At 56.0% G+C, this 27,153-nt stretch overlaps 3 protein-coding genes across 6 annotated transcripts in view; 1 reads left to right on the top strand and 2 right to left on the bottom strand.

Moving 5' to 3' along the window:
* Positions 1–15,530, bottom strand: part of PPP1R16A (protein phosphatase 1 regulatory subunit 16A) — a 35,622-nt gene extending 20,092 nt beyond the window's left edge. For 2 of the 3 annotated variants that reach the window (XM_072745871.1, XM_072745869.1), the window contains exon 1: positions 15,334–15,527. The gene's annotated coding sequence lies outside the window, so the exon portion shown is untranslated. Of the gene's footprint in view, positions 1–15,333 lie in introns of all 3 variants that reach the window. The other variant, XM_072745870.1, reaches the window with a different exon arrangement.
* Positions 15,531–17,629: 2,099 nt separating this feature from the next.
* FOXH1 (forkhead box H1) lies at positions 17,630–19,535 on the top strand. Its single transcript, XM_025987559.2, has 3 exons — positions 17,630–17,925; positions 18,273–18,377; positions 18,463–19,535. The coding sequence occupies exons 1-3, from the start codon at positions 17,752–17,754 to the stop codon at positions 19,258–19,260; spliced, it is 1,077 nt and encodes a 358-aa protein (XP_025843344.2). The 5' UTR covers positions 17,630–17,751; the 3' UTR covers positions 19,261–19,535.
* A 247-nt stretch (positions 19,536–19,782) lies between these two features.
* KIFC2 (kinesin family member C2) lies at positions 19,783–27,066 on the bottom strand. 2 transcript variants are annotated; one of them, XM_072745859.1, is made up of 19 exons: positions 26,866–27,066; positions 26,539–26,596; positions 26,230–26,311; positions 25,934–26,094; positions 25,679–25,817; positions 25,389–25,513; positions 25,241–25,306; positions 25,010–25,138; positions 24,503–24,580; positions 24,271–24,385; positions 24,087–24,196; positions 23,559–23,667; positions 23,292–23,449; positions 21,474–21,578; positions 21,273–21,394; positions 21,057–21,180; positions 20,803–20,932; positions 20,454–20,710; positions 19,783–20,306 (listed from the first exon to the last, which is right to left on the bottom strand). In XM_072745859.1, the coding sequence occupies exons 1-19, from the start codon at positions 27,009–27,011 to the stop codon at positions 20,052–20,054; spliced, it is 2,469 nt and encodes an 822-aa protein (XP_072601960.1). In that variant the 5' UTR covers positions 27,012–27,066; the 3' UTR covers positions 19,783–20,051. The 2 variants fall into 2 exon arrangements, with proteins under 2 accessions (XP_072601960.1, XP_072601961.1); XM_072745860.1 differs by lacking the exon at positions 26,866–27,066 and having other exon boundaries at positions 26,539–26,830.
* Between the last annotated feature and the right edge of the window lie 87 nt (positions 27,067–27,153).

Here is a 27,153-nt window from a genome sequence, read left to right as displayed (position 1 = left end):
CATGCACCGGGAGCCTGATGTGGGATTCGATCCCGGGTCTCCAGGATCGCGCCCTGGGCCAAAGGCAGGCGCCAAACCGCTGCGCCACCCAGGGATCCCGGAATCTGTATGTTTAAAAGGGTAAGAGATATGCACCTTTTTTGGATCCAGATTCAAATGAATCATAAAATACAGAACAACGACATTTATGAGACAACTAGAAATTTGAACACTAATTATATTAAGAAATTATAGTTAATTTGTTCAGGAATTGTGATATGTTTTTAAAGCGTTCCTTCTAGGGATCCCTGGGTGGCTCAGCGGTTTGGCATCTGCCTTTGGCCTGGGGCGTGACTCTGAGTCTCAGGATCGAATCCCACGTCAGGCTCCTGTATGGAGCCTGCTTCTCCCTCTGCCTGTGTCTCTGCCTCTCTCCCTGTGTCATAAGTAAATAAATAAATAAGTAAGTAAGTAAGTAAGTTCCTTCTAGGGGCTCAGTTGTTAGAGCCTGTGGCTCTTAATCTCAGGGTTGTGAGTTCAAGCCCCATATTAAGGGTAGAACTTTAAAAAAGTATCCCTTCTAGAAACAGATACAAAAATACTTACAGAGTAAATAATATATTTGAGATTTCCTTTAAAATAATATAAAAGAGGGATCCCTGGGTGGCGCAGCGGTTTGGCGCCTGCCTTTGGCTCAGGGCGCGATCCTGGAGACCCGGGATCGAATCCCACGTCGGGCTCCTGGTGCATGGAGCCTGCTTCTCCCTCTGCCTGTGTCTCTGCCTCTCTCTCTCTCCCCCTCTCTGTGACTATCGTAAATAAAAAATAAATAAATAAAAAATAAAAATAAAATAATATAAAAGAGGGTCCCTGGGTGGCGCAGCGGTTTAGCGCCTGCCTTTGGCCCAGGGCGCGATCCTGGAGACCCGGGATCGAATCCCACATCGGGCCCCCGGTGCATGGAGCCTGCTTCTCCCTCTGCCTGTGTCTCTGCCTCTCTCTCTCTCTCACTGTGTGCCTATCATAAATAAATATATAAAAAAAAAAATAATAATAATAATAATAATAATATAAAAGATACAGGTGGGGCTCCTGGGTGGCTCAGTCAGTTAAGTGCCTTCAACTCAGGTCATGATCCCAGGGTCCTCGGACCGAGCCCTGCATCAGGCTCTCTGCTCTGTGAGGAGCATGCTTCTCCTTTCTCCCTCTGTCTGCCCCTTTCTCTCTCTCTCTGACAAATAAATAAAATCTTTTTTTTTAAGATTTATTTATTTATTTTATGATAGAGAGAGAGAGAGAGAGAGAGAGAGAGAGGGGCAGAGACACAGGAGGAAGGAGAAGCAGGATCCATGCTGGGAGCCCGACGTGGGACTCGATCCCGGGACTCCAGGATCGCGCCCTGGGCCAAAGGCAGGCGCTAAACCGCTGAGCCACCCAGGGATCCACTAAATAAATAAAATCTTAAAAAAAAAAAAAAAAAAAAAAAAGACATAGGTGAAACAAAACTGACATGAGTTGACAATTGTTGAAGTTGGGTGATGAGTATGTGAGGAACACTGTATTCTAACTACTTGTATGGATGTTTGAAATTTTCCATTATCAAAGCGAAAAAAAAAAGTTGATTTCACTTGGGTAGACCATATGCTGGAACATAATTCAAGATTCAGTAACTTTATAAGAAATGAAAACAGGAAAAAAAGAAAAATAAATGAAAACAGAGTATGTTCACCAACCACAATGGAATTAAATTAGAAGTCAATAACAAAAATATATCTAGAAAAACTCCAAATATTTAGAAGCTTAAAAGTATACTTACCCTACAGGCTAAGGTAGAAATCAAAATGGAAATTAGAACATATTTTGAGCTGAATGAAAATGAAAACATACATATCAAAATATGTGAAATACAGTTAAAGCAGTGCTTAGAAGGAAATGTTTACCTTTGATTGCTTAAGTAAGAAGGTCAAATCAAGGACCTAAGCTTTCACTTAAGAAGCTAGAAAAAAATCCTTTAAAAAAAAAAAAAAGTGACTATCATAAATAAATAAAAAATTTTAAAAAAAAGAAATAAATACATCTTAAAAAAAAAAAAAAGAAATCCTTTAAAAAAAAAAAAAAAAGAAGCTAGAAAAAGAGAGGAAAATTAAACCCAAGTAAGTAAAAGAAAATACTAATAAGAATACAAAATAATGAAATACAAAATAGACAAAGAGGAAAATATTGAAACGAAAAGCTGCTCCTTTCAAGGGCTCCTGCGTGGCTCGGTGGTTGAGTGTCTGACTGTGGCTCAGATCATGATCTCGGGGTCCTGGGATCCAGTCCTGCATCCGGCTCCATGTTCAGTGAGGAGTCTGTTTCTCTCTTTCCCTCTGCCTGTCCCCAACTCATGTGCATGCCAGCACTACCACCCACTCTCTCTCAAATAAATAAAATCTTAAAAAAAAAAAAAAAAGCTGTTCTTTTGACAAATCTCAATAAAATTGATAAACTTTTACTAAATGATCAAGAAAGGAGAAGACAGGTGCCTGAGTGGCTCAGTTGAGTGTCCAGCTCTTGGTTTCAACTCAGGTCATGATCTCTGGGTTGTAAGATCAAGCCCCACCATGAGTCTCACGCTCAGCGGGGAGCCTGCCTCAGTCTCTCCCTCCCCCTCTGTCTCTACCCCTGCTCATGGATACACGCTTTCTCTAAAATAAACAAGTCGATCTTTTAAAAATATATAGAAGACGGGCAGCCCGGGTGGCTCAGCGGTTTGGCGCCACCTTCAGCCCAGGGCCTGATCCTGGAGACCCGGAATGAAGTCCCACATGGGGCTTCCTGCGTGGGGCCTGCTTGTGTGTGTGTGTGTGTGTGTGTGTGTGTGTGTGTGATAAATAAATAAATATATCTTTAGAAATATATATACAGAAGACAAAAGTTACCAATATCATGACTGAGAAAGGGGGGTACAGACCTCACAGACCATAAAAATGATAAAATAGTAGTGTTCTGAACAATTTATGACAATAAATTCAATACTTTAGGTCAAGGGGCAATGAACGAGAGTCCACTGACCAAATCTGGTTACTGTTATCATAACTGAAGTTTTATGAGAACGTAGCAGTACTCATTTGTTTATGTATTGTCTATGGCTGCTTTGTGCTACAATGACATAGTTGAGTAGCTGCAACAGACACCACTTGGCTTAAAAAATTTACCATTTGGCCCTTTATAAAAGAAAAATTGCCATATTTCACTTAAATAGGCAAATTATCTGAATGAAACAAATTATCAAAATGAACTAAAGAAGAAACAGAATAGCCATATACCTATTAAATTAAATTTGCAGTTAAAAACTTTCCAAAAGACCAAGACCAAAAAAAAAAAAAAAAAAAAAAAAAACAACTTTCCAAAAGGGACACCTGGGTGGGTCAGTGGCTGAGCATCTGCCTTTGGCTCAGGGTGTGATCCTGGGGTCCCGGATCCCAGGTCCCCTGCCTCTCCCTCTGCCTGTGTCCCTGCCTCTCTCATGAATAAATAAATAACATCTTAAAAAAATAAAAAATAAAAATAAAACCCTTAGTAACCTTCAATATGGAAACTAGAATAAATATATTTAGCAAGGTTGTGAAATACAAGGACAATATGTTAAAATTAACTGTGTATCTCTATACTGCCAACAATCAGAAAATGTAAAATGTTCATTATCATTCACAAAATTATTATCACAAAGTACGGGATACTTTGACACCCCCTTCAAAAGACAGAGCCTAATCCACTTTTCCTTCATTATGGGTTGGACTTAGTTATTCCTAACAAACAGAAAACAAACCAAAAGATGTCAGAAACTGAACGAACAGAAAACAAGCAAACAAAATGGTCACGTATGACTTAGGAGATTAGACCATAAGGCGATGCAGCCGCCTGCTTGCCGCTTCCTGGATCTCTGGTGCTGGCGGAATCGAGCGGGTCCACGGTCTGCGCAGTCTGGGAGAGGCTCCGGCGTGAAGGGCTGAGAGCTCCTGCCAACAGCCCGGGGAGGGCACCGCTTCGGAGCAGGCCCTCCAGCCCGGGGAGCCCCCAGAGACGCAGGCCTGACCCCCTGGCTGCAAGCACAGGGGCCCTGATCCCTGAACCAGGGCCACCGGCTAAGCCGCTGTCCAACTCCTGACCTGGCAGCTGCCAGATGATGAACGCTGTTGTCTCAGGTCACCGTATTTTCGGGTGACTGCGGCCCAGCGATGGACAGGCACAGCCGTGAACCCCGAGGAAAGGGAAGCTCGGTCGGACGGGAGCCCGCGGCCCGCAGGGCCGCCCCGCTGCGGGGACTCCGCGCCCGGAGCCTGCAGCGCCGCCGCCTCGCTGCCCCGCGGGAGGAAGGCCCGCGCCCCCCGCGCCCGCGGCGCCCACTCCCCACTCGGGACCTCGCGTGGGCGCGGCCTCCCCGGCTGCCCTTCGCGCCCCTTGGCGCACTCCCTCTCTAAAGAAAGAGAATGAAACTTAGAGTGAAGTCCTCGGGGGCGCCGGAGTGGCTGCGCTGGCAGAGCGGGGGACTCGACCTCGGGGCTTGGGAGTCGGAGCCCCAAGATAGGCAGAGATGGACAAACACATTTTTTAAAATAAGTAAAATTACGTCTTCTGAGGCTCTAAATAAACCCCGGGGCGCCTGGGTGCTCAGTCAGTCAAGCATCTACCTTCGGCTCAGGTCATGATCCTGGAGTCTCGGGATCCAGGGGATCAGGCTCCCCGCGGCAGGGAATCTGCTGCTTCCTCTCCCCCTGCACGTGCTGTCTCTCTCTCTCTCTTTCTCAAATAAATAAAAACTTTAAAAATCAATCAATCCATTAATCCCAAGTATCCTATGTTCCCTAGACCAAGGTCAAATTGTGGGCCATTGTTAAAAAGTGTCCTAAAGACCCTCTTAGGATTCCTGAGGAATTTAACGTAGTTACCCAAACTTACCTACGGGGTCTCTCAGATTTTTACTAATCAGGCCACATGTTATTTGTGAGGGCCAGGCCAAATATCGGATGAAGCTAGCCAGGAGGAGACATCCAGAAGGGGCTTTACAGAAACAAAGCCCTAACTTTGGGCAAGACGCAAGAACACGAGGTGGAAGTCTCCACAGAGCAATGACGGGAGCTTTTCCCGAGCCTGTTGACTCGAACGAACTCCAGGCTTGTACATAAGAGCCTGATGAACCTGTTCATAATTACGATCCACTCCAAATGTCTTTAAAGAAAATTCTGGTCTTCCTTTAGAGGCTAGATCCACCCGGGGAGCCCTGAACTCCGTGTTTACTAACAGGCTGAACCGGGTCTCTCTGCTTTAGTTAAAGAGACCAGGAAGGAGCTAAGTCAATCCAGGTTGATCCGGCAAAGCACATCACTCACAGGCTAGACGAGTCAACACCGAAGAAAGACCAGTAAAATTCTTAATTTTCAACTCCAGACACGAAGGCCCCCAAACCAACCAAACCCCTCTAGTTTCTGCTGTTATTGCAAAGAGCCAGGCCCGGGGTAAGAAGGCTGCTAACCCGCTCGCGTGCTCCAGCCAGCCCCCCGAGTGTCCTCCGAAGTCAGGGCGTGACCTCAGAGTCCCAGGGGCCCGGGATCGAGTCCTGCATTGGGCCCCCCGCAGGGAGCCTGCTTCTCCCTCTGCCTCAGTCTCTGCCTCTCTCTCTGGGTCTCTCAAGAATGAATAAGTAAAATCTTTTTAAAAATTAAAAAAAAAAAAAAGAAAAGAATGAAAACATTACGTATGGTGCTGGGCATGCTATTGCAAGTCCTTCTGAAGCCACTGAGACAGCGGTCTGACCTCTGGCTACTTCCCCGCACAGGCTGCCCCATCCCCTTATTCTAGCTTGTACCTCAGCCAACAGTAAAATCATAAACATTTATACCAAAGGTTGGCTTGCCTTTGGGGTATTCTATGACGTTGGAATGTTACTTACAATGGGGATAAAATTTTAAATGGGTCCTATGTCCAAAATAGCATTACACGCTACACTTTGGCTGGCTGCTCTATTATTGAGTTTCCTGGGCATTCCACACTCGGCTCCCTGGAGGCCAAAGGAAATCACCTCACTGCTGCTTCCGTCAAAAAATGCTGCTCTCAAGGGAACCAAGAGCCAGACGTCTGTCATAGTCCAAAGGGATGTTCTCCCAAAGGACATTTAGAACAGTTGACAAGAGATATCCAAGAATTGGCCCTAGAGATGAAAAACAATTTTGGAGGGGATCCCTGGGTGGCTCAGCAGTTAAGCGCCTGCTTTCGGCCCAGGGCGTGATCCTGGAGTCCTGGGATCGAGTCCCACATCGGGCTCCGTGCATGGAACCTGCTTCCTGCTTCTCCCTCTGCCTGTGTCTCTGCCTCTCTCTCTCTCGTGTGTGTGTGTGTGTGTGTCTCATGAATAAATAAATAAAATCTTAAAAAAAGAAAAACAATTTTGGAAATCTAGTAATTTGGGGCTCAATAAGAACTCTAGTTTGGACCAAATAACAATCCAAAAAAAAAAAAAAAACACAATCCAGCCCTACCAGAAATTCTAAAATTTGCATTAAACCATTGGTCTACTAACAGAATGACAGTATTCATGAACGAATATTGGTGGGGAAATAGAAAAGAAAAGCAAAAAGTGCCTATTTTGCTTTTCCCACCTGTCTGAAGTATAATCCAGGGAAACCTGTTCACATACGTGTGGATTTCTGACAGCTTTTCCCATCTCAAGGTATAAACATGTTTTAGTCATGGTTTGTATGTTTTTTCACTGGAATGAAGATTTGTCTTCTAGACAGGTCAATGCTGCTTCTGTGGCTAAAATTCTGTTAGAAAAGATTACCTCGGGATCCCTGGGTGGCGCAGCGGTTTGGCGCCTGCCTTTGGCCCAGGGCGCGATCCTGGAGACCCGGGATCGAATCCCACATCGGGCTCCCGGTGCATGGAGCCTGCTTCTCCCTCCGCCTGTGTCTCTGACTCTCTCTCTCTCTCTCTGTGACTATCATAAATAAATAAAAAATTTAAAAAAAAAAAAAAAGAAAGAAAAGATTACCTCTACTCAGGGAACCCCTCTTAAACGTCATAGTGACCAGGGAACTCATTTTACTGGTCAGGTGGCTTTGACAAATCCATGCTGCTCAGCAGTTTCACAACACTTTGACTACACACACCAACCTCGATCCTCAGGGTTAGTTGCACTAACAGCACTATTAAGACTTCACTGGCAAAAAAAAAAAAAAAAAAAAAGACTTCAGTGGCACAGTCTGTAGAGACCCTCCAAACACCTTGGCTAAAAGCACTGCCATCAACCCTTCTAAATCTTGGATCCACTCCCTTGGGAACTCATAGATTCTCACCCTTTGAGGTAGTCACAAGACGTCCAACGCACTTGGCTTCTCCCTCCTTTGACCCACAGTTGATAAAAGGAGATATGTTTCGATACTGTAAAGGCCTAATTACTTCCATTAAAAGTAACCATGCTTTGGGCACTTGGCTGGCTGTCAGTAGAGCATGTGACTCTTGATCCTGGGATTATAAATTCAAGCCAATGTTGGGTGTAGAGATTACTTAAAAATAAAATCATTAAAAAAAAAAAAGTAACCATGCTTTAAAAAAATTTTTTTTTAATTTTTATTTATTTATGATAGGCACACAGTGAGAGAGAGAGAGAGAGGCAGAGACACAGGCAGAGGGAGAAGCAGGCTCCATGCACCAGGAGCCCGACGTGGGATTCGATCTCGGGTCTCCAAGATCGCGCCCTGGGCCAAAGGCAGGCGCTAAACCACTGCGCCACCCAGGGATCCCTTTTTTTTTTTTTTTTAATTTTTTTTTTAATTTTTTTTTATTTATGATAGGCACACAGTGAGAGAGAGAGAGAGAGGCAGAGACACAGGCAGAGGGAGAAGCAAGTAACCATGCTTTAATAGAGCAACCTTTTCACAGTACTTTCGCAGGAGACAATGACCTAAAGCATCACACCACAAATTAGATTTTATCTGTTGGAAAAGACTTTTCAACCTCTCTGAAACGGTCCTTATCAGGTACTGCTAATCACCCTTATGCCACCAAACTCTGAGAAATAGACTCTTGGATTCATGAGATCCATCTAAAGAAGCAGGAGAGCCTGACTGGCCCTGCACAACACCTGGTGACCTGAAGGTAAAGAGCTCCCACAACTAAAGCAGACGACATCTGACCAGACAGCTTTCCCAAGACGTCCAGACTAGGCCCCCGGACCTTTTTCTCACTGTTGCTTCTTATTTCTCTTTCATGGAAAGACAAAGCCCTTGTCTGCATTTCCCAAGCTCTTACAAAAGGGGTAAATGAGGGGCACCTGGGTAGCTCAGCGGTTGAGCTTCTGCCTTTGGCTCAGGTCATGACTCCGGGGTCCTGGGATCGAGTCTGCTTCTCCCTCTGCCTGTGTCTCTGCCTCTCTGTGTGTCTCTCATGAATAAATAAATAAAATCTTTAAAAAATACAGATATGGGGATCCCTGGGTGGCGCAGCGGTTTGGCGCCTGCCTTTGGCCCAGGGCTCGATTCTGGAGACCCGGGATCGAATCCCACGTCAGGCTCCCGGTGCATGGAGCCTGCTTCTCCCTCTGCCTGTGTCTCTGCCTCTCTCTCTCTCTGTGTGACTATCATAAATAAATAAAAATTAAAAAAAAAAATACAGATATGGGATCCCTGGGTGGCTCAGCGGTTTAGCACCTGCCTTTGGCCCAGGGCATGATCCTGGAGTCCCAGGATCGAGTCCCACGTCGGGCTCCCGGCATGGAGCCTGCTTCTCCCTCTGCCTGTGTCTCTGCCTCTCCCTCTCTCTCTGTGTCTCTCACGAATAAGTAAATAAAATCTTAAAAAAAAAAAAAAAACATATTTTTTTAAGGGAAGGGGGGAACTATGATTATGGCCTTTTGGAAACAACCTCATCATGATCTCATGATAAATTAATTTTTCAACTGCTTTTTCTGAAAGGTTAGAAGGCTCAGGATTCACAAAAGTCTTCTTTCAACTGAAGTATTCACAGACTTTAGATTTTTATCCAAATTCACAATCCCTGAATTTGCAACCTTATAGGCTGTATTATCTGTAACACATTTGGTTCCAAACAATTCTTTTGAGATAATAATTATTTTCAAACATCTTTGGAGTTTTTCTGTTTTGCACAAAATTCATCAGCTATTGCTTCATGTTTATACCTGCACTGTATCTTCCCAAATGAACCTGGTTAATTCTCTCAGTGTGCTCTTGCAGTACCCACTATTCTGCTTCCATAATCATTTAAGTGGAGACTTCCAGGAGGCACACATGACTCTGGGTTTACCTTTGTGGGAAGAACCCTCCCCTCCTAAGTCTGAATAATTGCCCACAAATATTTCAGTTGGCTACTTTCAGACCTAGAGTCCTGGCTTAGAACCATTATACAATAGAGGAGCCTGGGTGGCTCAGTAGGCTGAGCATCTGACTCTTGGTTTCAGCTTAGGTTGTGATCTCAGGGTCCTGGGATCAAGCCCGGTAGAGCCGTGTCAAACCCATCTGTCAAACTTAAAAACAAAAACAAAAACAAAAACAGTGTACCCAATAAGGTGATGCTGGCTCTGTGCTTCAAGATGATCTCCAACAGGTAAGACCTTGATAATTATAGACTACAGATGGGAAGTGCCTGAGAGTTTTCCCTCCTAACCTTCCTTGATACCCAAATGTGGCCTTAAATGGTTCCCAAATGCTGTGCAGGTTCTTTCTTGCCTAGGACATGACAGCCAGGAAAGGTCCTCCCTGGTACTGCAGGGCAAAACCAGTAAATATGGAGAATCTGCCTCTTGATTAGTGATGCTTTGAAACAAAGATTTTTTTTTTAAAGATTGTATTTATTTATTCATGAGACACAGAGAGAGAGGCAGAGACACAGGCAGAGGGAGAAGCAGGCTCCCTGCGGGGAGCCCGATGTGGGACTAGATCCTGGGACCCCGAGATCACACCCTGAGCTGAAGGCAGACACTCAACAGCCGAGCCACCCAGGTGCCCCTCAAAGAAAGATCTTAATCAAAAGGGGAAATGTAAAGATCAATAAAAGTAAACTTAGTTTAGAACACAGCCCCAGGCCAGCAGAAGAGCTCTGGCCCTTCCAGTCCTTATCCAATTCCACACCCAGGAGGAAGAGACAGATCTAGCACAGTGGATGCTACTGTACCACCCTGCCCGGAGGAAGGTTGTCTTCTCCCCCTAGCAACAGCCCAGCCAATGAGAAGCCACTATACTTAGAACTCCCAGGTTAGTCCAATAGGCTTTCAGTTTACAACAGCCCTTCCTAACTCCCCCTTTCCTCTATAAAACAGCTTTCCTCTGCTTTGCTTTGTTCCTCTCCTTCACTCTGCAGACCTGCCTGTCTGGGATTGCAGTTCTCTGCTGTACCCAAATAAATGCATTTTTGCTAGCAAAATAAATGGCAGTTTTACTTTTAAGGTTAACACAGAGACCTAAATAATTATAGAAATATACCATCTTCTATTCTATATTGTTAAAATGCCAAATCTCTCCCAAATAGACTTAAAGCTTCAATACAATCCCAAACAAAATTCCAGAAAGCCTTTCGGAAAAACTGACAAGCTACTTTTAAAATTTATATAGAACTGCTCTATATCTTGAAGAACCAAAACAATTTGGAAAACAGAAGCCATGTTGGAGAATATACACTACTTGATCTCCAGACTTATTATAAAGCTATAATAATCAAATCTGTGGGAATATTAGCATAAGATCAATGAATAGGAAATCCTGAAATATCTATGTTGTCAATTCACTTTTTTTTTTAAGATTTTTTATTTATTTATTCATAGAGACACAGAGAGAGAGAGAGAGAGAAACAGTATTTCTGGTATCTAGCACAGGGGTTGGCATATGACTGCTTGCCATCTGGTTGTACACGATCATGAGCTAAAAATGGCTTTTACATTTTTTAATAATTGTGAAAGATGAACAGCCCGGGAGGCTTAGCGGTTTAGTGCCACCTTCAGCCCAAGACGTGATCCTGGAGACCCAGGATCAAGTCCCACATCAGGCTCCCTGCATGGAGCCTGCTTCTCCCTCTGCCTGTGTCTCTGCCTCTCTCTGTGTGTCTCTCATTAATAAATAAATAAAATTAAAAAAAATAATTGTGAAAGAAAATATTTTGTGACACATGAAAATGATATGAAATTCAAATTTCAAGGTCTAGGAATAAAGTTTTGTTGAAAGAGAATATCCACATTTCTATTGTCTGTGGCTCCTTCTCCACAAAATGGAAGATGGAGTAGTTGTATCAGAGGCCATCTGGCCTGTGACGTCTAAAATATCTACTATCTAGCTTTTTTTTTTTTTTTAATTTATTTGGGGCAGAGAGCACACGCATGAGCAGGGGGAGGGGCAGAAGAAGAGAGATAAGCAGATCCCCGCTGAGCACAGAAACCCCAGGTGGGGCTCAACCAGAGGACCCTGAAATCAAGACCTGAGCCAAAGGCAGATGCTTAACCAGTTGAGCCACCCAGGTGCCTCATTATCCAGCTTTTCACAGAAAAAAAAAAAAAAAATGCCAATCCCTGGTCTATCATGTTTATTTGATGCTATTATCTTCATCATTGCTCCCACTTTGTATTAGCTGTTCCTTGTGTCTGGAAAGTTCTTCCATCAGATCTTAGAATCGTTCACTTTTCTGCAACTCAGGTCATAATGTAAATATCACCTCCTTAGAAGTCTTCTGTTGTCACCTTGTCACTATCTTTCCACCCTGTTCTAATTTTTTTATAGGACTTATGTCCTATAGGACATAAGTCCTATAAAATAGTATGTATATGTGTATTTGCAAAAGGGAGAGGGCAAGGGTCAGGGCACACACACCCACATGCAGGGAGGGGCAGAGGAGAGCGAGAATCTCAAGCCGACTGCTCACTGAGCACGGAGCTGGTGCAGGCCCAATGCGGGCTTGCTCACGGCACCCTGAGATCATGACCTGAGCAGAAATCAAGAGTCAGCCGCTTAACAGACTGAGCCACCCAGGCGCCCCACCCTGTTCTAACACTTGACATGCCTTTGACTGTGACCTCCCCTGCTGTGTCCTCAGGGCTGAGCATAGTGCCTGATGTGTAGGAAGTGCTCAGTAACTGTGTTCCTGGCCCTGGGGGGCTAGTACAGACCATAACTCAGGATCCTCTGAGCTTGTGGGTGAGCTGGTCTGATGGAAAGCACCATCACTTTGCTGTGCCTACAGGGGTGTCAGGACTGGAAAAATGGGAGGTCCATCACAATGGCAGGGCTCTGACCTGTACCGTGGCACAGAGAGGAACGTTCAAACCTACTGACATGCGGGAGGGCTCGGCAGGAGCCGGACTCCTCATCTGAGGCCTGGAGGCTCCCAAAGAGTCACTTGCATCCCCATCATCCTCCCTTCCTTCCCAAACAGGAAAAGGTGTGTGTGTGTATGTGTCGGTGGGGGGTGGGGGGTGAAGCTTACACAGCACATCACACAAAATCAACAAAACCGCAATGGTCACATCCAAGGATGGCCTAGGCGTCAGGGAATCCTGGCACGGCCAAACGGGGCAGAGCATGGAGCACAGGAGCAGTGCAACCGCCCAACCCTCAACCTCCACTGTGCAGCCCAGGCCCCTTGTACCTGCCTGGAACCTTGAAGATGCCAGGCACTCCTCTGCCCAGATCATCTCCATAATCTCTCTGATCTCCGATCTTCGTGGACCTCCCCAGTACACCTCTGCCAGTACCAATCATTTCAAATTTTTATTTATTTATTTATTTATTTATTTATTTATTTATTTATTTATGATAGTTATCAGAGAGAGAGAGAGAGAGAGAGGCAGAGACATAGGCAGAGGGAGAAGCAGGCTCCATGCCCGGGGAGCCCGATGTGGGATTCGATCCCGGGTCTCCAGGATCGCGCCCTGGGCCAAAGACAGGCGCCAAACCGCTGCGCCACCCAGGGATCCCAGTACCAATCATTTCAATCTTCGCGTTTGTCACAGCTGCCTAGGAAAGACGCAGCCCAGAATCCAACATCCACCAGCAGACCTTATCATAGCTGCCCTAACGGGGTTCCTGGCAGTCGAGCTCCTCCTCCTCCAGGGGACCCTGGCCCCTGAGCATCTGTGGAGCTAGCCGGTCCTACATCTCTCTGCCCTTCTCTCTCACCCTACTGTGCTGAGGCCTCGCCCAAGGCCACAGAGCTTGGTGGAAGGGGTGGAGGGAGGTTTGCTGTCTCCCTTCCACCATCACGCAGGGGTTCAGTATGGTGGCAGCATGACACACACATAGGAAAGTCTTCAGGGTTTAGGTGAAGGGACAGAGGATGGGGGCTAGTCTGCAAAGGCAGAGGAGTGTTATTCCGAAGTCTGTGAGGAGGGATTTCAAGGAGGAAAATATAAAAATCAGATTTGCATTTCAGATCACTGTAAGGTGACAAGGATGGGGGCAAGGGGCTAACACAGAGCCAGGACCCCTCAGGAGCAACTGCTGAAATCCCAGAGGGTCATGAAGAGCCACAGAGGTGGGCTATTTGGTGGAAGGAATGGACTGGAAGGGCCGCAATCAAGGATATTTAGGAAGACGTTCACAGAGAGCCCAAAAGTGAGGGACGAGCCCCCTAGGTGTCTCGCTTCGCCTACTGAGTAGACCGCGCCAGAGGTGCCGGGCGGGATGCGGTGGCCAGCAGGCCGGGTCCCTCACGGAAGCAGGAGCCTGTCAGGCCATGATGCGCGGTTAACACTACTGCAGCGAGACCCCGCCGGGTCCAGCCGCAGCTCACACCCCAGGCCCAATAACCGGCGGAGGCGGAGGCCGGCAGGGTCCCGAGACTGATTAAACCCCTTTAGAAAGGGGAGGAGGCGTGCAGCCAGCCGGCCAACTCTTCAGACACGACCCCTCTGCACCTGTCCCCGGCTGCGCCCGGCTCACCCCGACAGGACTGGGATCCTTCCCTGCTTCCCCGTGAGCTGACCCGGACCTCCCCCGGGCCTCATCTCCCCCGCCACCCACAGCCCCACTTGAGGCTTGGGTCGCCAGTGTCCTGTCCCTTCTGTCACCTGGCTTGTCGGGTGGCTCGCCTTGTGCCGTGTTCTGTGTGCCGTGTGAGAAGCCAAGGTGATCACGTGGTGAAACGTCCTTGTGTTTGGAACCCTGAACCTGCCTTCTAACTATGTTGACCTTGCTTTATGATTGAAGGGAGCTGCACTGTGGAAAGCCACAAGTCTGTGCTCCTTCACAGCCTGCTCGGGACACGGGTTCTCAGGTTGCTCTCAGAAATTATTTGGTTGTGGGGCGGCCGGGTGGCTCAGTGGTTGGGCGACAGCCTTCAGCCCAGGGTGTGATCCTGGAGACCTGGCATCCAGTCCCACGTTGGGCTCCCTGCATGAAGCCTCTTCTTCCTCTGCTTGGTATCTCTGCCTCTCTCTCTGACTCTCATGAATAAATAAAATCTTAAAAAAAAATGATTTGGTTGTGATTTTTCCTCCTAAGAAGCCAACGACATTAAGCGCTAATCTTCACTGTCTTCAGGTGACCCGGGAGAGTGGGGACACTGCTACCACTGCCTTCCAAGTCCACAGCCAAGTACCTCCCTGTGTCTGGTGAGCTAGGTCGCCGGAGGTGAGGTCAGAGTAAGTTCCCAAACCACACAATGGAGACGATCATTGGTGGAGACCAAAGACTCAGACATCCCTGGGACACAGATCCCGAGGTGGAGCCCACAGAATCCGAAGCGCTCTTCCAGGTGCCCGCCAGCCTCCTGCTGCCAGGAGAGGACAAAGTCCAGGCGCAGCCCAGCCAGCTGGGAGACCAGGTGGGAGGCCAGGACGGAGCAGCAGAGCCGGGGAGGAGGCTCCAGCCACCAGGAGGAAGGCCAGCCCGTGCACAGGGAGGGAGGGAGACCCCCTAAAGCTTCCGCACCGCAGCTCCGAGCGAGAGCCTGGGGGCAGGGCTGAGGAGCCCGGCGTGGCCTCTGCGCAGGCTGCTTCGGGCACCGAGGCCCCTCGACAGCCCGGCTGGGGCGCCCTCGCGGTCCCTGAAGTGAACGAGGCAGCGCAGCCAGGAGCACCCCGGCACCCAGCGGAGCACCCACGGGCCTGGCCGCCGGGCCCGGCAGGGGCTGCACCCCCGGGAGGCGGCCTTCCTGCGGCGTCGCTAACCCGGCACGGCCGTCCGCGCCCCGCGCCGCCTCCGCCCCTGCCCCGGGGCCTGCACGGCCCCAGCGGCCCGGAGCCACGCTCGCCTCCCCCGAGACGCCCGGCCGCCCGGCTCCCCGCCTGGCCCGAGCCCGAAGCCCGCCCGACGCCCGGGCCCCGCCCGGCCCCGCCGGCCTGAGCCCCCGCCGCCCGCGGGACGCCGCGCTGCCTACCTGGCCCGCAGGTCGCAGGAACCACCAGTCCGCAGGCACGTCGGCCGCGCCCGCCCCGGGGGCACCCCGCGCCCCCCGCCCTCCCCCGCCGCGGACCCCGGAAGTCCGCGCCGCACCTTCCGCCGCGCAGCCGGCCGGATCCCGGCCACCGCTCCCGCCGCCCCGCGCTCCTCTGGGCGCCGCGGGGGCGGGTCCCGCGCCCGGCCCTCGCCATGGCAACGCTATACTTCCGGCCCGCGCGGCCCACAGCCGGAAGCCGCGGCGCCCCACGGGAGCCCGGGGGCGGGGCCGGGGAGCCGGGGGCGGGGCCGGGGAGCCGGGGGCGGGGCCTGCCCGCCGGGGACCGCTGCCCACGGTGCTGCGCCGGCCTCTCCCCGACAGCGGCCTCCGAGGCGCGGGAGGCGCGAGGCGGGCGGGAGGGGCCGGCAGTCCCGAGGCCCTCGGGAGGGCGTCCGTCTCCCCGCCCTGGGCTTTTAGGGAGAAGTCGGAGTGCACCAAAGCAGAGCCATCCCGGACACACAGGGCGAGGCATGCCCGGTGCCCTGGGGCGATGGGAAGCCACCGCGGTGGTGGCTAAGGGGTTGGAGGAGCCCGGTCCGGACTCAAGGAGCCTTGAATGTCAAACCAGCGAGACAGGCCCGGTGCCAGGGAGGTGGTGACAGACCTGCAGGAGGGGGCCTTTTTGCGGATAGAGTAGGGCTAGGAGGTCAGAGACGGTGGTCACAGCCCGCGGAGACACCGCGACCCCCTAACCAGAGCTCCGGGACCGGAAGAGGTGGTGTGAGTGAGGGGAGTAGTGCGCTCCTGCGTCCCATCGCCCGGTCAGCCCCTGCGTCTCCAGGGCGCCCCTCAGCGCCGCAGCCCCATTGCGAACCTCCCGTATGCCGCAGATTTCCAAACAATTAAGAGTGTTGGCTACCGGGGCACAGGTGCGACCTGGGACTGGGGTGATAAAGTGTGTCCCTGTGCTCCTCTGGTTCCCCCAGGCCTGGGGGCCCTGACACCAGCACCAGACACCGCTGCTAGTGTCCTGGACCTAGCACCCGCTTTGGGCAAACCTGCTGGGGAGGGGCAGGGCCGCGCTTTGGGTCACGGTCCAGAGCACAGGCCTTGACTGACTCAAAGGCCTTGACGGATCAGGTGGCCGGAGAGAAGGTGAGGACAGAACAGGGTCTGGGAACAGAGGGACCAGTGAGTCTGAGAGCACCTGCCAGAGGCATTTTTCTGGGACCAGACTTATGGGGCAGGCCCTAGGTCTGCCAAAATCCTCAGAGGCCACAGCCAGGCCTGCGCAGCAGGTGCCGGCCCCTCAGGCCCCCCAGCCTGCGGCTCCGCCCTTTCCTAGAGTGCCCCTCCTCCACGCAGGCCACCCCCCACCTGCCTGGGGAGCATCTTCTTCCATCTAGACTAAGCCTCAGGGTCCTGTGGCTGCCTGAGAAGCCTTCCTGTGTACTCCCACAGCACACCTGTGCTCTCACTCCTGTCCTTGCACGCCCCCTGCGCAGGAACTATGACCCATGGAGCTGTATCCTCCAGGCCTGGCCCCAAGAAGTGTCCAGCAAACCCTCTCCAGCTAGGCGACCTCTCCCTCCACACACACACCCAGGAGCACGGCCCAGGTGCCCCAGAAGAAGGAGGGGCAACCTCCTGCGTAGCAGGCTCCGGAGCTTCGGACCCAGAGGACCAAAAGAGGAAAGGGAGGCAAACCTGCCTCCAGAAAGGTCTCTGTGGCCAGGGAAGGCCACTGAGGTAAACAGTGAATAATGAGAGCTGGTCAGCTCACCTGCTGACAGGCATCATGGAGGGCAGGAAGGGGCCTCCACGGCCTTGGGAATCCACTGGGGCCCTGCAGCAGCCCCTGGGGAAATGCCTTGGATTAACTGTGTACCTATTTTGTTCCTGAGGTTTCCTCCAGGAAACCCCCCCCCCCCATCTAGGTCCCGGAAACTGCTCAGCCTTGAACTCTGAGCAGGCCCCACCCACTCTTGGCAGGTCAACTTTGGGTAAATCAACTCCCTTGGCTCCCAAATAGGCCAGCGCAGCCAGGATAAAGGAACCCTATGTCAGGGGACCCTTCCAAAGGCTCTTCCTTGCAGCTTGCAGGGGGTGCTGAAGGCAGCCTAGGGGCGAGGAATGAGGACCGGGTGGCGGCCCGCAGCCCCCACTGCAATCTTCCCCACCCCTCCCTTCCAGATTAGCTGAAACCTGCTAATTGTGGCAGCCCTCGAATGCTCCCCTCCCCCACCAGCCGATTCCTCCCTCCCTTTGCCTCCCCTCCCCTCCCCCTTCCATCCGAATGATAAAGGGTCTGGCCCGCCAGGCCCCCGGCCTCAGGCCCCCAGCGTCTCCTCACTACACCGCCCGGTCGCCTTGCCTCCACGGGGCCAGGCCCCGGCCCACACTGCCTGCCTCCCCTGCATGGGGCCCTGCAGCCACCCACGCCTGGGGCTCCCTGGGTCGGAGTCGTCCTCCCAGCCCCCCAAGAGGAGGAAGAAAAGATACCTGCGGCATGACAAGCCCCCCTACACCTACTTGGCCATGATTGCCTTGGTGATCCAGGCCGCGCCCTCCCGCAGGCTGAAGCTGGCCCAGGTGAGAGGGACCCCCATTCTCCCTGACGCTGGGCGATCGGACCTTTGGCGGGACCCGTCCCCCCTCTAGGCCCAGGCTGGGACTCAGGCCTCCATCCTCACCTGGCCCTACCCGGCTAAGCCAGGGCTGCCGTCCAGGCCTGGGCAGCAGGGGAAAGAGCCCAGGTGCTCAGGCGGGTGCACCCTTCCCTCCTGCGGGCACCGAGGTGTTCTGTGGGCGGGGGGTGTGAGGGGTGGGGGAGGGGCGCGACGCCCCTAAGCCTGGCTGTGGGGGAGGGGCGGTGCTGCCCCCCTCCCCCTCCCGCTCCCGCCTCCGGGCTCACGGCGCCGGGCGGGCCGCGCTTTCAGATCATCCGTCAGGTCCAGGCCGCGTTCCCCTTCTTCAAGGACGACTACGAGGGCTGGAAGGACTCCATCCGCCACAACCTCTCCTCCAACCGCTGCTTCCGCAAGGTGGGGCCGGGGGGTGGGGGGTCGCAGCTGGGCGGCAGGGCTGTGTCAGGCCAGACGCCTCACCGAGCCTCCCCTCCCCGTCCAGGTGCCTAAGGATCCGGCGAAGCCCCAGGCCAAGGGCAACTTCTGGGCCGTCGACGTGAGCCTGATCCCGGCCGAGGCGCTGCGGCTGCAGAACACGGCCCTGTGCCGGCGCTGGCAGAGCAGGGGCGCGCGGGGCGCCTTCGCCAAGGACCTGGGCCCCTACGTGCTGCACGGCTGGCCTTACCGGCCGCCCAGCCCCCAGCCGCCGCCCAGCCCCCAGCCGCCGCCCAGCGAGGGCTTCAGCATAAAGTCTTTGCTGGGGGACCCCGGGGAAGGGGCAGCCCGGGGCAGCCCCGGGGAGGAGGGGGTGCGCACTCCCCCCCTGCCCTGCGAGCGGCCTCCGTGGCCGCCCTGCCCGCTCCCCGGGCCCAGGAGAGCAGACGGGGAGGCTTCCCAGGGGGGGACCAGCAGGCCCCCGCCCCTTTCCCCTGAGCACAGAGCCTGGCCTCTCCACTTACTGCAGGCTTCCCCAGACCCCGGGGGGCTGCCCGGTGGGAGTCACAGGCCCTCACTCTGGGGGCAGCTGCCCACCTCGTACTTGCCCATCTACACTCCCAATGTGGTAATGCCCCTGGCTCCACTACCACCTGCATCCTGTCCCCAGTGCCCACCTTCAACCAGCTCAGCCTACTGGGGGGTGGCCTCCGAAACTCACGGCCCCCCAGGGCTGCTCTGGGATCTCGATGCCCTCTTCCAGGGGGTACCACCCAACAAGAGCATCTATGATGTGTGGGTGAGCCACTCCCGGGATCCAGCTGCCTCCACCCCTGGCTGGCTATTCTCCTGGTACAGCCTGTGAGGCTCCCGGGGCAGGGCGGCTTTCTTCTACCCCTTCCTGCCACCACTGACTTGTTGGGGAACCACGGCCAAGAGGTCCAGGTGGTGTCTGTGGCCGCAGCAGCCCTGAAACACCAGGCACCGGCGGTGCTGAGAATCCACCATGTTTATTGGACTACCCCATAGCCCACAAAGGGTTGGGGTCTAGCTAGGCACCGCTCTGGCCCGGATGCTCAGTCCGGCCTCTCCTACCCCCCCACCCCCAGAGGCCAAACTGCAGAGTGGGGGCTTGGCTCGCAGTAGCCCCTTCCTGATCCCACTTTCTCTGTCCGTGTGTCCTTCCTTCCTTCCATCCATCCATCACCACGTGTCACTTCCCACCCCTGGCTCCAGGCTGGGGGAGGGAGACCATACACGGTGCCTCCAGCCTGAAGTCCTGTCCTCCCTCCTCTGCCTGGGAATGAGGTAGTAGCACCTTTTTGGGGAAAGGAAATCAAGACCCTACTTGGTTTTGGTGGTGGTAGTGGGGAAAATAACAGTAAAGGAGTAGACAACATTTTAATGCCAAGTCTGATTCTTGGTGCTGGGGGTGACTGGGGTAGCCGCTTGGCGGGGGCCTACCTCCCACAGCCCTGGCATCCCCTGCTGTGCGCCGCGATGATAACAGCAAATGGCGATAAGGAGGGAGCCGGGGGCCTGGGGGAGGGAGCGGCGATCAGGTCCCTAGGCTAAATACTCCTCGGGGGCAGGGGGACCGACTCCGGGAGGGGGGCAGGGGCTTTGCCGCCTCTGCCGGCAGAGGCGCGGCCGGGACTAGGAGCCCCCGGCCTTTTGGGTCCCGAGGGCCAAGCTGGAGTCGCTGTCTGGGCCGGGGCTGGGAGGGCTGCCGGGGGGCGGCGTGGGCGTGCACGGGGTCCCGGTGAGCGGCGTGTCGGTGCTGAGCGAAGACGGCGTCCCCGAGCGCGGGGCCCTGCAGCGCCGGGCGGGCCCCAGCTCCACCTGGCCCACTCGCTCGGCGAACTTCAGCGAGCACACGGTCTCGCCCAGGTCCTCCGGCCGCGTGGAAATCTGCGGGCAAGCGGCGCTGGTGGGCGGCCCCGCGCGGGCGGCTCCCGGCCCCCTCCGGGCCGCCCACCTGCAGCCGCAGCACCGCGGGGTCGTCCCGTCCGCTCCCGGCCTCGCTCCCCCGCCCCGCCCCGCCCGCCCCCCGCCCACCTGCAGCAGCAGCACCGCGGTGGCGCCGGGCCCGAGCGCGGGCTGCAGCAGGCGCGTGAGCTGCGAGTCGCGGAAGGGCACGTGCGGCCGGCGGGCCCGCAGCGCAGCCATCACGCCGCCCAGGGCCAGCAGCGAGCGGTTGATGGTCCGGGCCTCCCGCAGCCGCTGCGCGCCGTCTCGGTCTCCCCGCGACGTGCCGGCCGCCCCCGCCTTCCAGGCACGCTCGGATCCCGCCAGGTCCACCAGGTGCAGGGTGCCTGCCGGGGCGAGCGAGCGGGCGTGGGGGGAGCCCCGGATCGGGCGCTGCGAGCCCCCCGCCCCCCGCAGGGCTCAGGTGCGCGCCCGGTACCTGCGGTGCCCGGCCCGCGCGGGGGGGCCGCCGTGCGCAGCGTTAGCGTGACCAAGGCGTGCGACCGAGAGCTGTGCCGATTCTTGGTGGTGGCGGCGGTGGCCCGGTTGCTCCTCCCCAGGCTCAGCATCTGGAGGGCGGAGGGAACCGACCGGCCTGCCGCAAGGTCTGCGTCCCTGCGTGGGAGCACAGGCGGGGGCCTTGGAGAGCTGCTGGGAGGGCTGGGCGGGCGCGATGCCACTGGGCAGCCTTACCTGGTGCAGCGTCTCCAGGTTGGGCACGTCCCAGTACGTGAGGCCAGCCACCTGAATGCCCCCCTGGCCTGCCGGGCCCTGCCTGACGGCCAGGCGTTCAGGAGGCCCTGGGGCTAGGAGGTCCCTAGTGAGAAAGGGAAGGGCTGGGTTTCCGAGACTCCCAGGGTCACTGCAGGGGCACAGGATACAGAGGAAGGGCTATAGCATGGCCCTGACCTGACAGCCTCATTGTAGATCTCCACCATGCTGAGAGTCACACGGTGGTGTCCCCCGGTCCCCATCTCCTGGAACAGTGACTGCAGTGCCCTAGGAGCTATGCCAGGGTCCTCAGGTGGGCCCTGGAACAGGGCAGGGGCTGCATCAGACTCCCAGCCCAGCTCCTGGCCCCAGGAGCCACCCAGGGTCTCCCCTTCCCACCTCCATACTGTAGGTCTTCCCCGTCCCTGTCTGACCATAGGTGAAAATGCAGACGCTGTAGCCTCGGAGGCAGGACAGCACAGCTGGCTCCAGCTCCCTGAAGACCTAGGGGGAGGAGGGGTGCGAGGGGTCCTAAGCCCCAGGACTTGGGACACAGTGTGGACATAGCTTGGTTACCCAGGGAGGATGGCTCCAGGGGAGCATGGTGGAAGGGCAGATCTCCCAACAAATTGAGGTGGCTCCCTGGAGAAGCTGGCATTTGCAAGAATTTGCCAGACAAGGAAGGAAAGGGATGTGAGAGAACAAGCGACACGGAGCGCTGGACTTCTGAGGAGGCTTGCAGGCCCAGGGGAGCAGCAGCCAGGAGCCCAAATGCTGGGCTTGACTGCCAGGTTCAAAGCCCAGCTGTGACGGGAAACAAAGCACACATGGATCTTCTAGGCCAAGGCTTTCCCTCCAAGGTGACCACTGCAGTGGGGAGCAAGAGGAGCTCGAAGCGAGAGGACTCACATAAAGGGTGAGCCCAGGAGGGCTCCACAGGTGCGCAGAGGGTGGCTAGCCAAGGTCACCGGAACCCTGGCCCTGGGAGAGTCCAGAGGCAGCTGAGGAGATGTGGCTGGGACTCGTATCCTGTTGGCAACTGGACCCCGGCAGTAGCCTTTTGAGCACCGACATGGCCAGCTTTTGTGCCCAGAAGGCTGGTAACTGAGTAGCCTGTGGGTTCTACTTAACGCCTTGACTGCCAGCAGCGAGCACGGCAGGTCGCCATGAGGTCACTAAGAATTGCCCGTGAGGTCACTAAGATTCCATGACTGGCAGGAAGCACTGGGGGTGACCAGGGTGCGAGGACTGTGTGGTGTCCTTGCAGAGATGGGAAACGCAGGTGAGGGGGCTCAGTGAAAGACGCCTCTGGTCAGACACATAAGGGACAGCGGTGTCCAGAGGACTGCCCAAAAGGTAGCAGACCGCGGGGGGGGGGGGGGGGACGGATAGTGGGGGGGGGGTGTTCGAAGTCTGGGAAGCAGGCTGAGACGGGAAGTGTGTGAGATAGAGACACAGGCGAAAAACAGCCCCTGCTCTCCAGGAAGTGGGCGATTGAGCTCTGGCCACCTGCCACCTGCCAGCCCCTCCTCACACTGTGTCCCTGTGAGGCCAACCCAGGTCAGAATCTCGGCTAGCTCTGCACCTTACGTGATTGCATCTGTTTCCTGAGCTTTGGAAGTCTATGTGGACAGAGACGGCCAGTATAGGAAGCAAAGTGCTGAGCTGGGCCTGGGAGTCAAGGGGAGGAGGGCAGGAGAGTGCCAAGGCTGGAAGCTACTGGCTCCCCGGCGCTTGTGCCCACCACACCCTGCCCTGTGCTGCCCCGCCCTGGCCCTGCTCTCACAGCTGGCCCACTCCACCAGGCTTGGAAGAGTGAGCAGCCCATGAAGCCTGGGGGAAGGTCACAGCACTGTCCCCACCACAGCAGCACCCTGGCCCTGCTCTGCAGCCAGCTCCCTATGAGCAGCAGCCATCATATCAGACATGCTCATTTTTCTTACTTCCTTGGTAAAAAATTACGTTTAAAAATGTTAACCTTTCCATTAAACCAGCAGGCTCGTTTTCATTGAAACTGCAAAGGGATGTAATGGGAATATTCTGGAAGTAAAGGAGGTATCCAGCTAGGCTGTCATTCTTGCCTCCCAGAACCTCCTGTTTGCTTCCCTTCACAGGAGTCCAGCTACTGGGAAGGCAGAAGGAGGGGAACCCGGAGCCTCTTCTGACTCTCAGGCAGTATGAGGGAAGGTCAGCACAGGTGCAAGGGCAGAGCATCACCTCCTCCTGGCTGGCCTCTGGAGAGAAGACCCAGTCCAGGCGGAAGCGACGCTGGCGCCCTCGATAGCAGGTGGTGACAGTGCCACTGGGGCCAGGCTCCGAGCTCACCAGGCTGGAGGGTGTCCCTGGCCTCAGCCGACACAGCACACGGATATTTCCTGGGGTGGAGATCACATCAGTGGGCTGCCTCCGGGGCCCTGAAGCACAGGGAGGCTCTCCGTCCTCAGGCTCGCCGCCCCACTCCTCTGCTCTCCAAGCCTGCCATACCCTTGAGCTCCAGCAGCCGCCCTGGGCATCCAGTTGGGGGCCTCTGCTGCTCCTCAGGGAGCTGAGTCCCAGCTGTGCCAGCTGACAGTGCCCCCAGGGCCCAGGATACCTGGTGGGATAGGAAATGTGAGGAAGTGGGGGCTGGGGGGGGTGCTGGGGCAATGCGGAGCTACCAGCTGTGGTGATGCACAACTTATACTGGCTTTGGGCCCCTAGAAGCATCATTCGGTGGGCCCAGGATGGAAACCCAGAACGTGAGGAGGATCACGGAAAAAGACATCTCCTATGGGGTTGACGGTTCCGTGAGGGGTTTACTGTCACCCTAGTTTACACAGACAACAATGAGGCCCACAGGCGAGATCACACCCAGAATGGGTGAGATCACAAGCTGTTCTGATTCCAGAGCCTACCACCTGCATTGGAGCAGGCAAGTCCCTGGGGTGGGAAGAAAGAACACAGGCCCCCACAGAAGAACAGTGACCCGGCCGCCCAGAGATCATGCGCTGGAGAGGAGGCAGTGGTCCTGACCTGACCCCGGGCCTCACTGAGCGAACACTGACAGCTCTGGGTAAACGTGCTGACCAGTCCTCGGAGGTCCCCACAGCCCTGACGCAGGCTGGCCATACGTGTCCGAAGTCCTGGCAGGGAGAGTTTGTTGTGAGGGAAAGCCCAGCCCCCCGCCTCCCCGTGAACCGCGGGTCCCCGCCCTTACCTGCCAACTGCCCGAGCATCTGCCGCAGCTCCCTTCTACAGTTCTGCTCAGTCTCCTGCTGGAGCTGCCGAAGGGCCCCCCGCAGGCCCTGCAGCTGCACCTCCTGCACCCCCAGCTGGCCCGCCCAACCCCACCCCTGTCACTGAGGCAACAGGCACTTACCAGGCCCTGCCTCAGATCCCACCCGCCCCCCGTGGCCCCAGCCTTCCCGGCCCCTGGGCTCAGCGCCCACCTGGACTTGAAGTGCTTCTGTGGTGTCCTGGGCTTCCTGAAGCCGGCTCTGCAGCTCCACCAGTGCCTCCGCCTCCTCCTGCAGGAAAGGTGGGAACCAGATCAGCTATGGAGCCGGCAGGGACGTGAACGAGGGCGCTCCAGCTGCCCCATGTTATGGACGGGGAAGTCATGTCGAGAGGGGTGGGCAGAGCTGGCCATGAATCCACATCTCCCCACTTTATGCCGGACGCCTTTCCCCAGGTCCCTCTGCTCTCCTGAGGCCGTCACTGGGAAAGCCACAGGACAAGGTAGACGTGTTCTCCTGCGGGCATGGGTCTCCTTGATGGGGCTACCTTGCACAGACCATCCCAGGGCCTGTCCACACTCCTAGGCTCTGGCCCTGAAAGGTCAGAGAGGCCCCCCTGCCTCTGTTCCAGCAGCATTAGATCCTGGGCAGTGTTGCAGGTAGCCAGCCAGGTGTGCAGGAGCCCCAGGCGTCAGGAATGGTAGCAGCTAAGGAGGATACCTGGGGGGCCCTGGTAGAGGGGCCAGGACCCCAGTGCAGCAGGAGATCCCGGGTGAGGCTCAGGCTCTGTTTCAGAGCCTCATTCTCCAGGGTTAGATGCTGAACCCTCTTCTCGGAGTCTGTCGCCCCCTGGCGGAGAGAGAAGCCCTCAGGACTCACCTGGAAGCTGGGGCCACCTCTCATCACCCTCGGTCACCCTCCCCGGGGGGCGGGGGTGGCCGGCAGCCTTACCACTCCCAGGCGCAATCGGCCCAGCTCCTCCTCCTGCACTTCTAGCTGCTGTCGCAGCTCTTCTAGCTGACGAGGAGAGAAGGGCACAGGGTGAGGCATCTCCCTCCAAGGCCCTCCACCCTGTCCCTGTTGCCTTCGGGACCCCTACCTGCCCAAGGATGAGCTGCTCCAGCCGCTGCCACGCCCTCTGGTCCTCCTCCAACTGGGGAGGGTTCTGCCCCTGGGCCTCATCTCTTGGTGAGAGAGGAGGGCTTTCTTCTTGAGATGGGGATCCTGGGGTGGGGTGGACCCAATTAAGACTGATGAGGTCTCTAACCTGAAGAAGGGGACACCTCGGGAGCAAAGCTGGGCATGGGGCCCCAAACTCCAGGCCGCTCCGTTTCTGCGGGCTTCACTCCCTTGCCACACTCCCTTTACAACTTACTACTCCCTACGCACCAGCAGGAGTGGGGCACTGCCCCTCGGCGGCTGGCTGAGTCCCCTGGGACAGGGCCTGCCTTCCCCTGGGGCTCCGAATCCACGCCAGGAGAGCCAAGAGCTGACCGGTCACCGTCAACAGTGGGGGGACATCGCTCGGCTGTAAAGGACACAAGGACCAGAGCAACGGAGGCTGAGGTGAGGACACGCACCGGGAGCCCAGAAGGCCTGCGGACAGTCCCGGTGGGCTGGAGAAGGATCCCCAGCCCGGCTCACCTTGGTCAGGTCAGGAGGATTCCCGAAGCTCTCTTCCGCCCCCAGCTGGACGGAGAGGAACTCAGCAAGACGCACGAGGGCCTCTTCCAGGGACACCTCGGCAGGGCGGCCCTCGGCTCCCTCTTCCGGCCCATCCTCGGACTCGGAGCAGCCCGGGAGGCCTGGGAGCGGGGAAGGCGAGGCTCGCGGTTCACAGGCCGGCAGGAGGCACCTGCTGGGCCCCTCCCTCCCGAGAGGTCACGGCGCCCGCCTCCCTCGGCCGGCTGGTTCCCTCCCGGCGCACCGACAGCACCTACCGACCAGGCCTGTCAGCTCGGTCCACAGTTCCGCCGTGGGCGGGTCGGGGCGGCGGCGACCCCCGCGCTTGCAACCTGCAGGCTAGGGAGGGAGCAGCGGGACCTCTGAGGATGGGGGGTAGCCTGTGGGCCCCCCTCCGAGACCGGGCCGAGGAAGGCGAGGTCTCCGCTTCCAACACCAGAACAGAGACGGAGCCCCCCGCACGGCACCCCCGCCCCAGCGACAGCGCCCCGGGAGCATACGCTGCGCGGGCCCGCAGAACCCGCTCGGAAGGGGGGCGCCGGCCCAGCTGCGCCCGCCCCGCTCACCTGGGCGGGGTCCTCGGGGTCGCCGGCCGCCGCGGCAGCGCCATCCCTGCGGAAGAGGCTGTAGAAGATGTAGATGAGCAGCGAGTAGAAGGCGTACATGGGAGCGCGGGGCGGCAGAGGGCCCGCTTCGCGCCGCCCCGCGTCCCAGCACCCCGACTCCGCGCCCGCGCGCTGCAACACCGGTGCGCATGCTCGGGGCGGCCGCCCCCACGGCCCCGCTCCCGCGGGCGGAGGGCGCGCGCCCGGAGGAAAGGGGGTGCCAGGGACGGAGTCCCCGGGGCCTCACCCGGACACCCGCCTCGCGCCTCCCACCCCTAGTTCACCGACCCCGGGCTGACAGCGCCCACGGCCTCCGCACGGCCCCTGCTCGGAAGCCGCCCCAGCCTCCCGCGGAGGCCCCTACCGCCCTCGCCCCTCGCAGCCGGCAGCCGAGGGAGGCCAAGCTCGCGTCTCCACGGAGCCCCGGCCCTCATCGCCCCGCCCAGTCCGGCCCAGACCCCTCCAGCCCCGCGCGGCCCGGCCCGGACAGCTTGTCGCCCGCCCAGTTCCCCTCTCAGCCCCGCCCAATACTCTTCGCAGTCCCACCTCGTAGCCCCGCCCCGCCCACACCCTCTC

The sequence above is a fragment of the Vulpes vulpes genome, unplaced genomic scaffold (genome assembly GCF_048418805.1).
Source record: "Vulpes vulpes isolate BD-2025 unplaced genomic scaffold, VulVul3 u000000671, whole genome shotgun sequence".
NCBI lineage: Eukaryota > Metazoa > Chordata > Mammalia > Carnivora > Canidae > Vulpes > Vulpes vulpes.
This window is presented reverse-complemented; position numbering and strand designations above follow the sequence as displayed.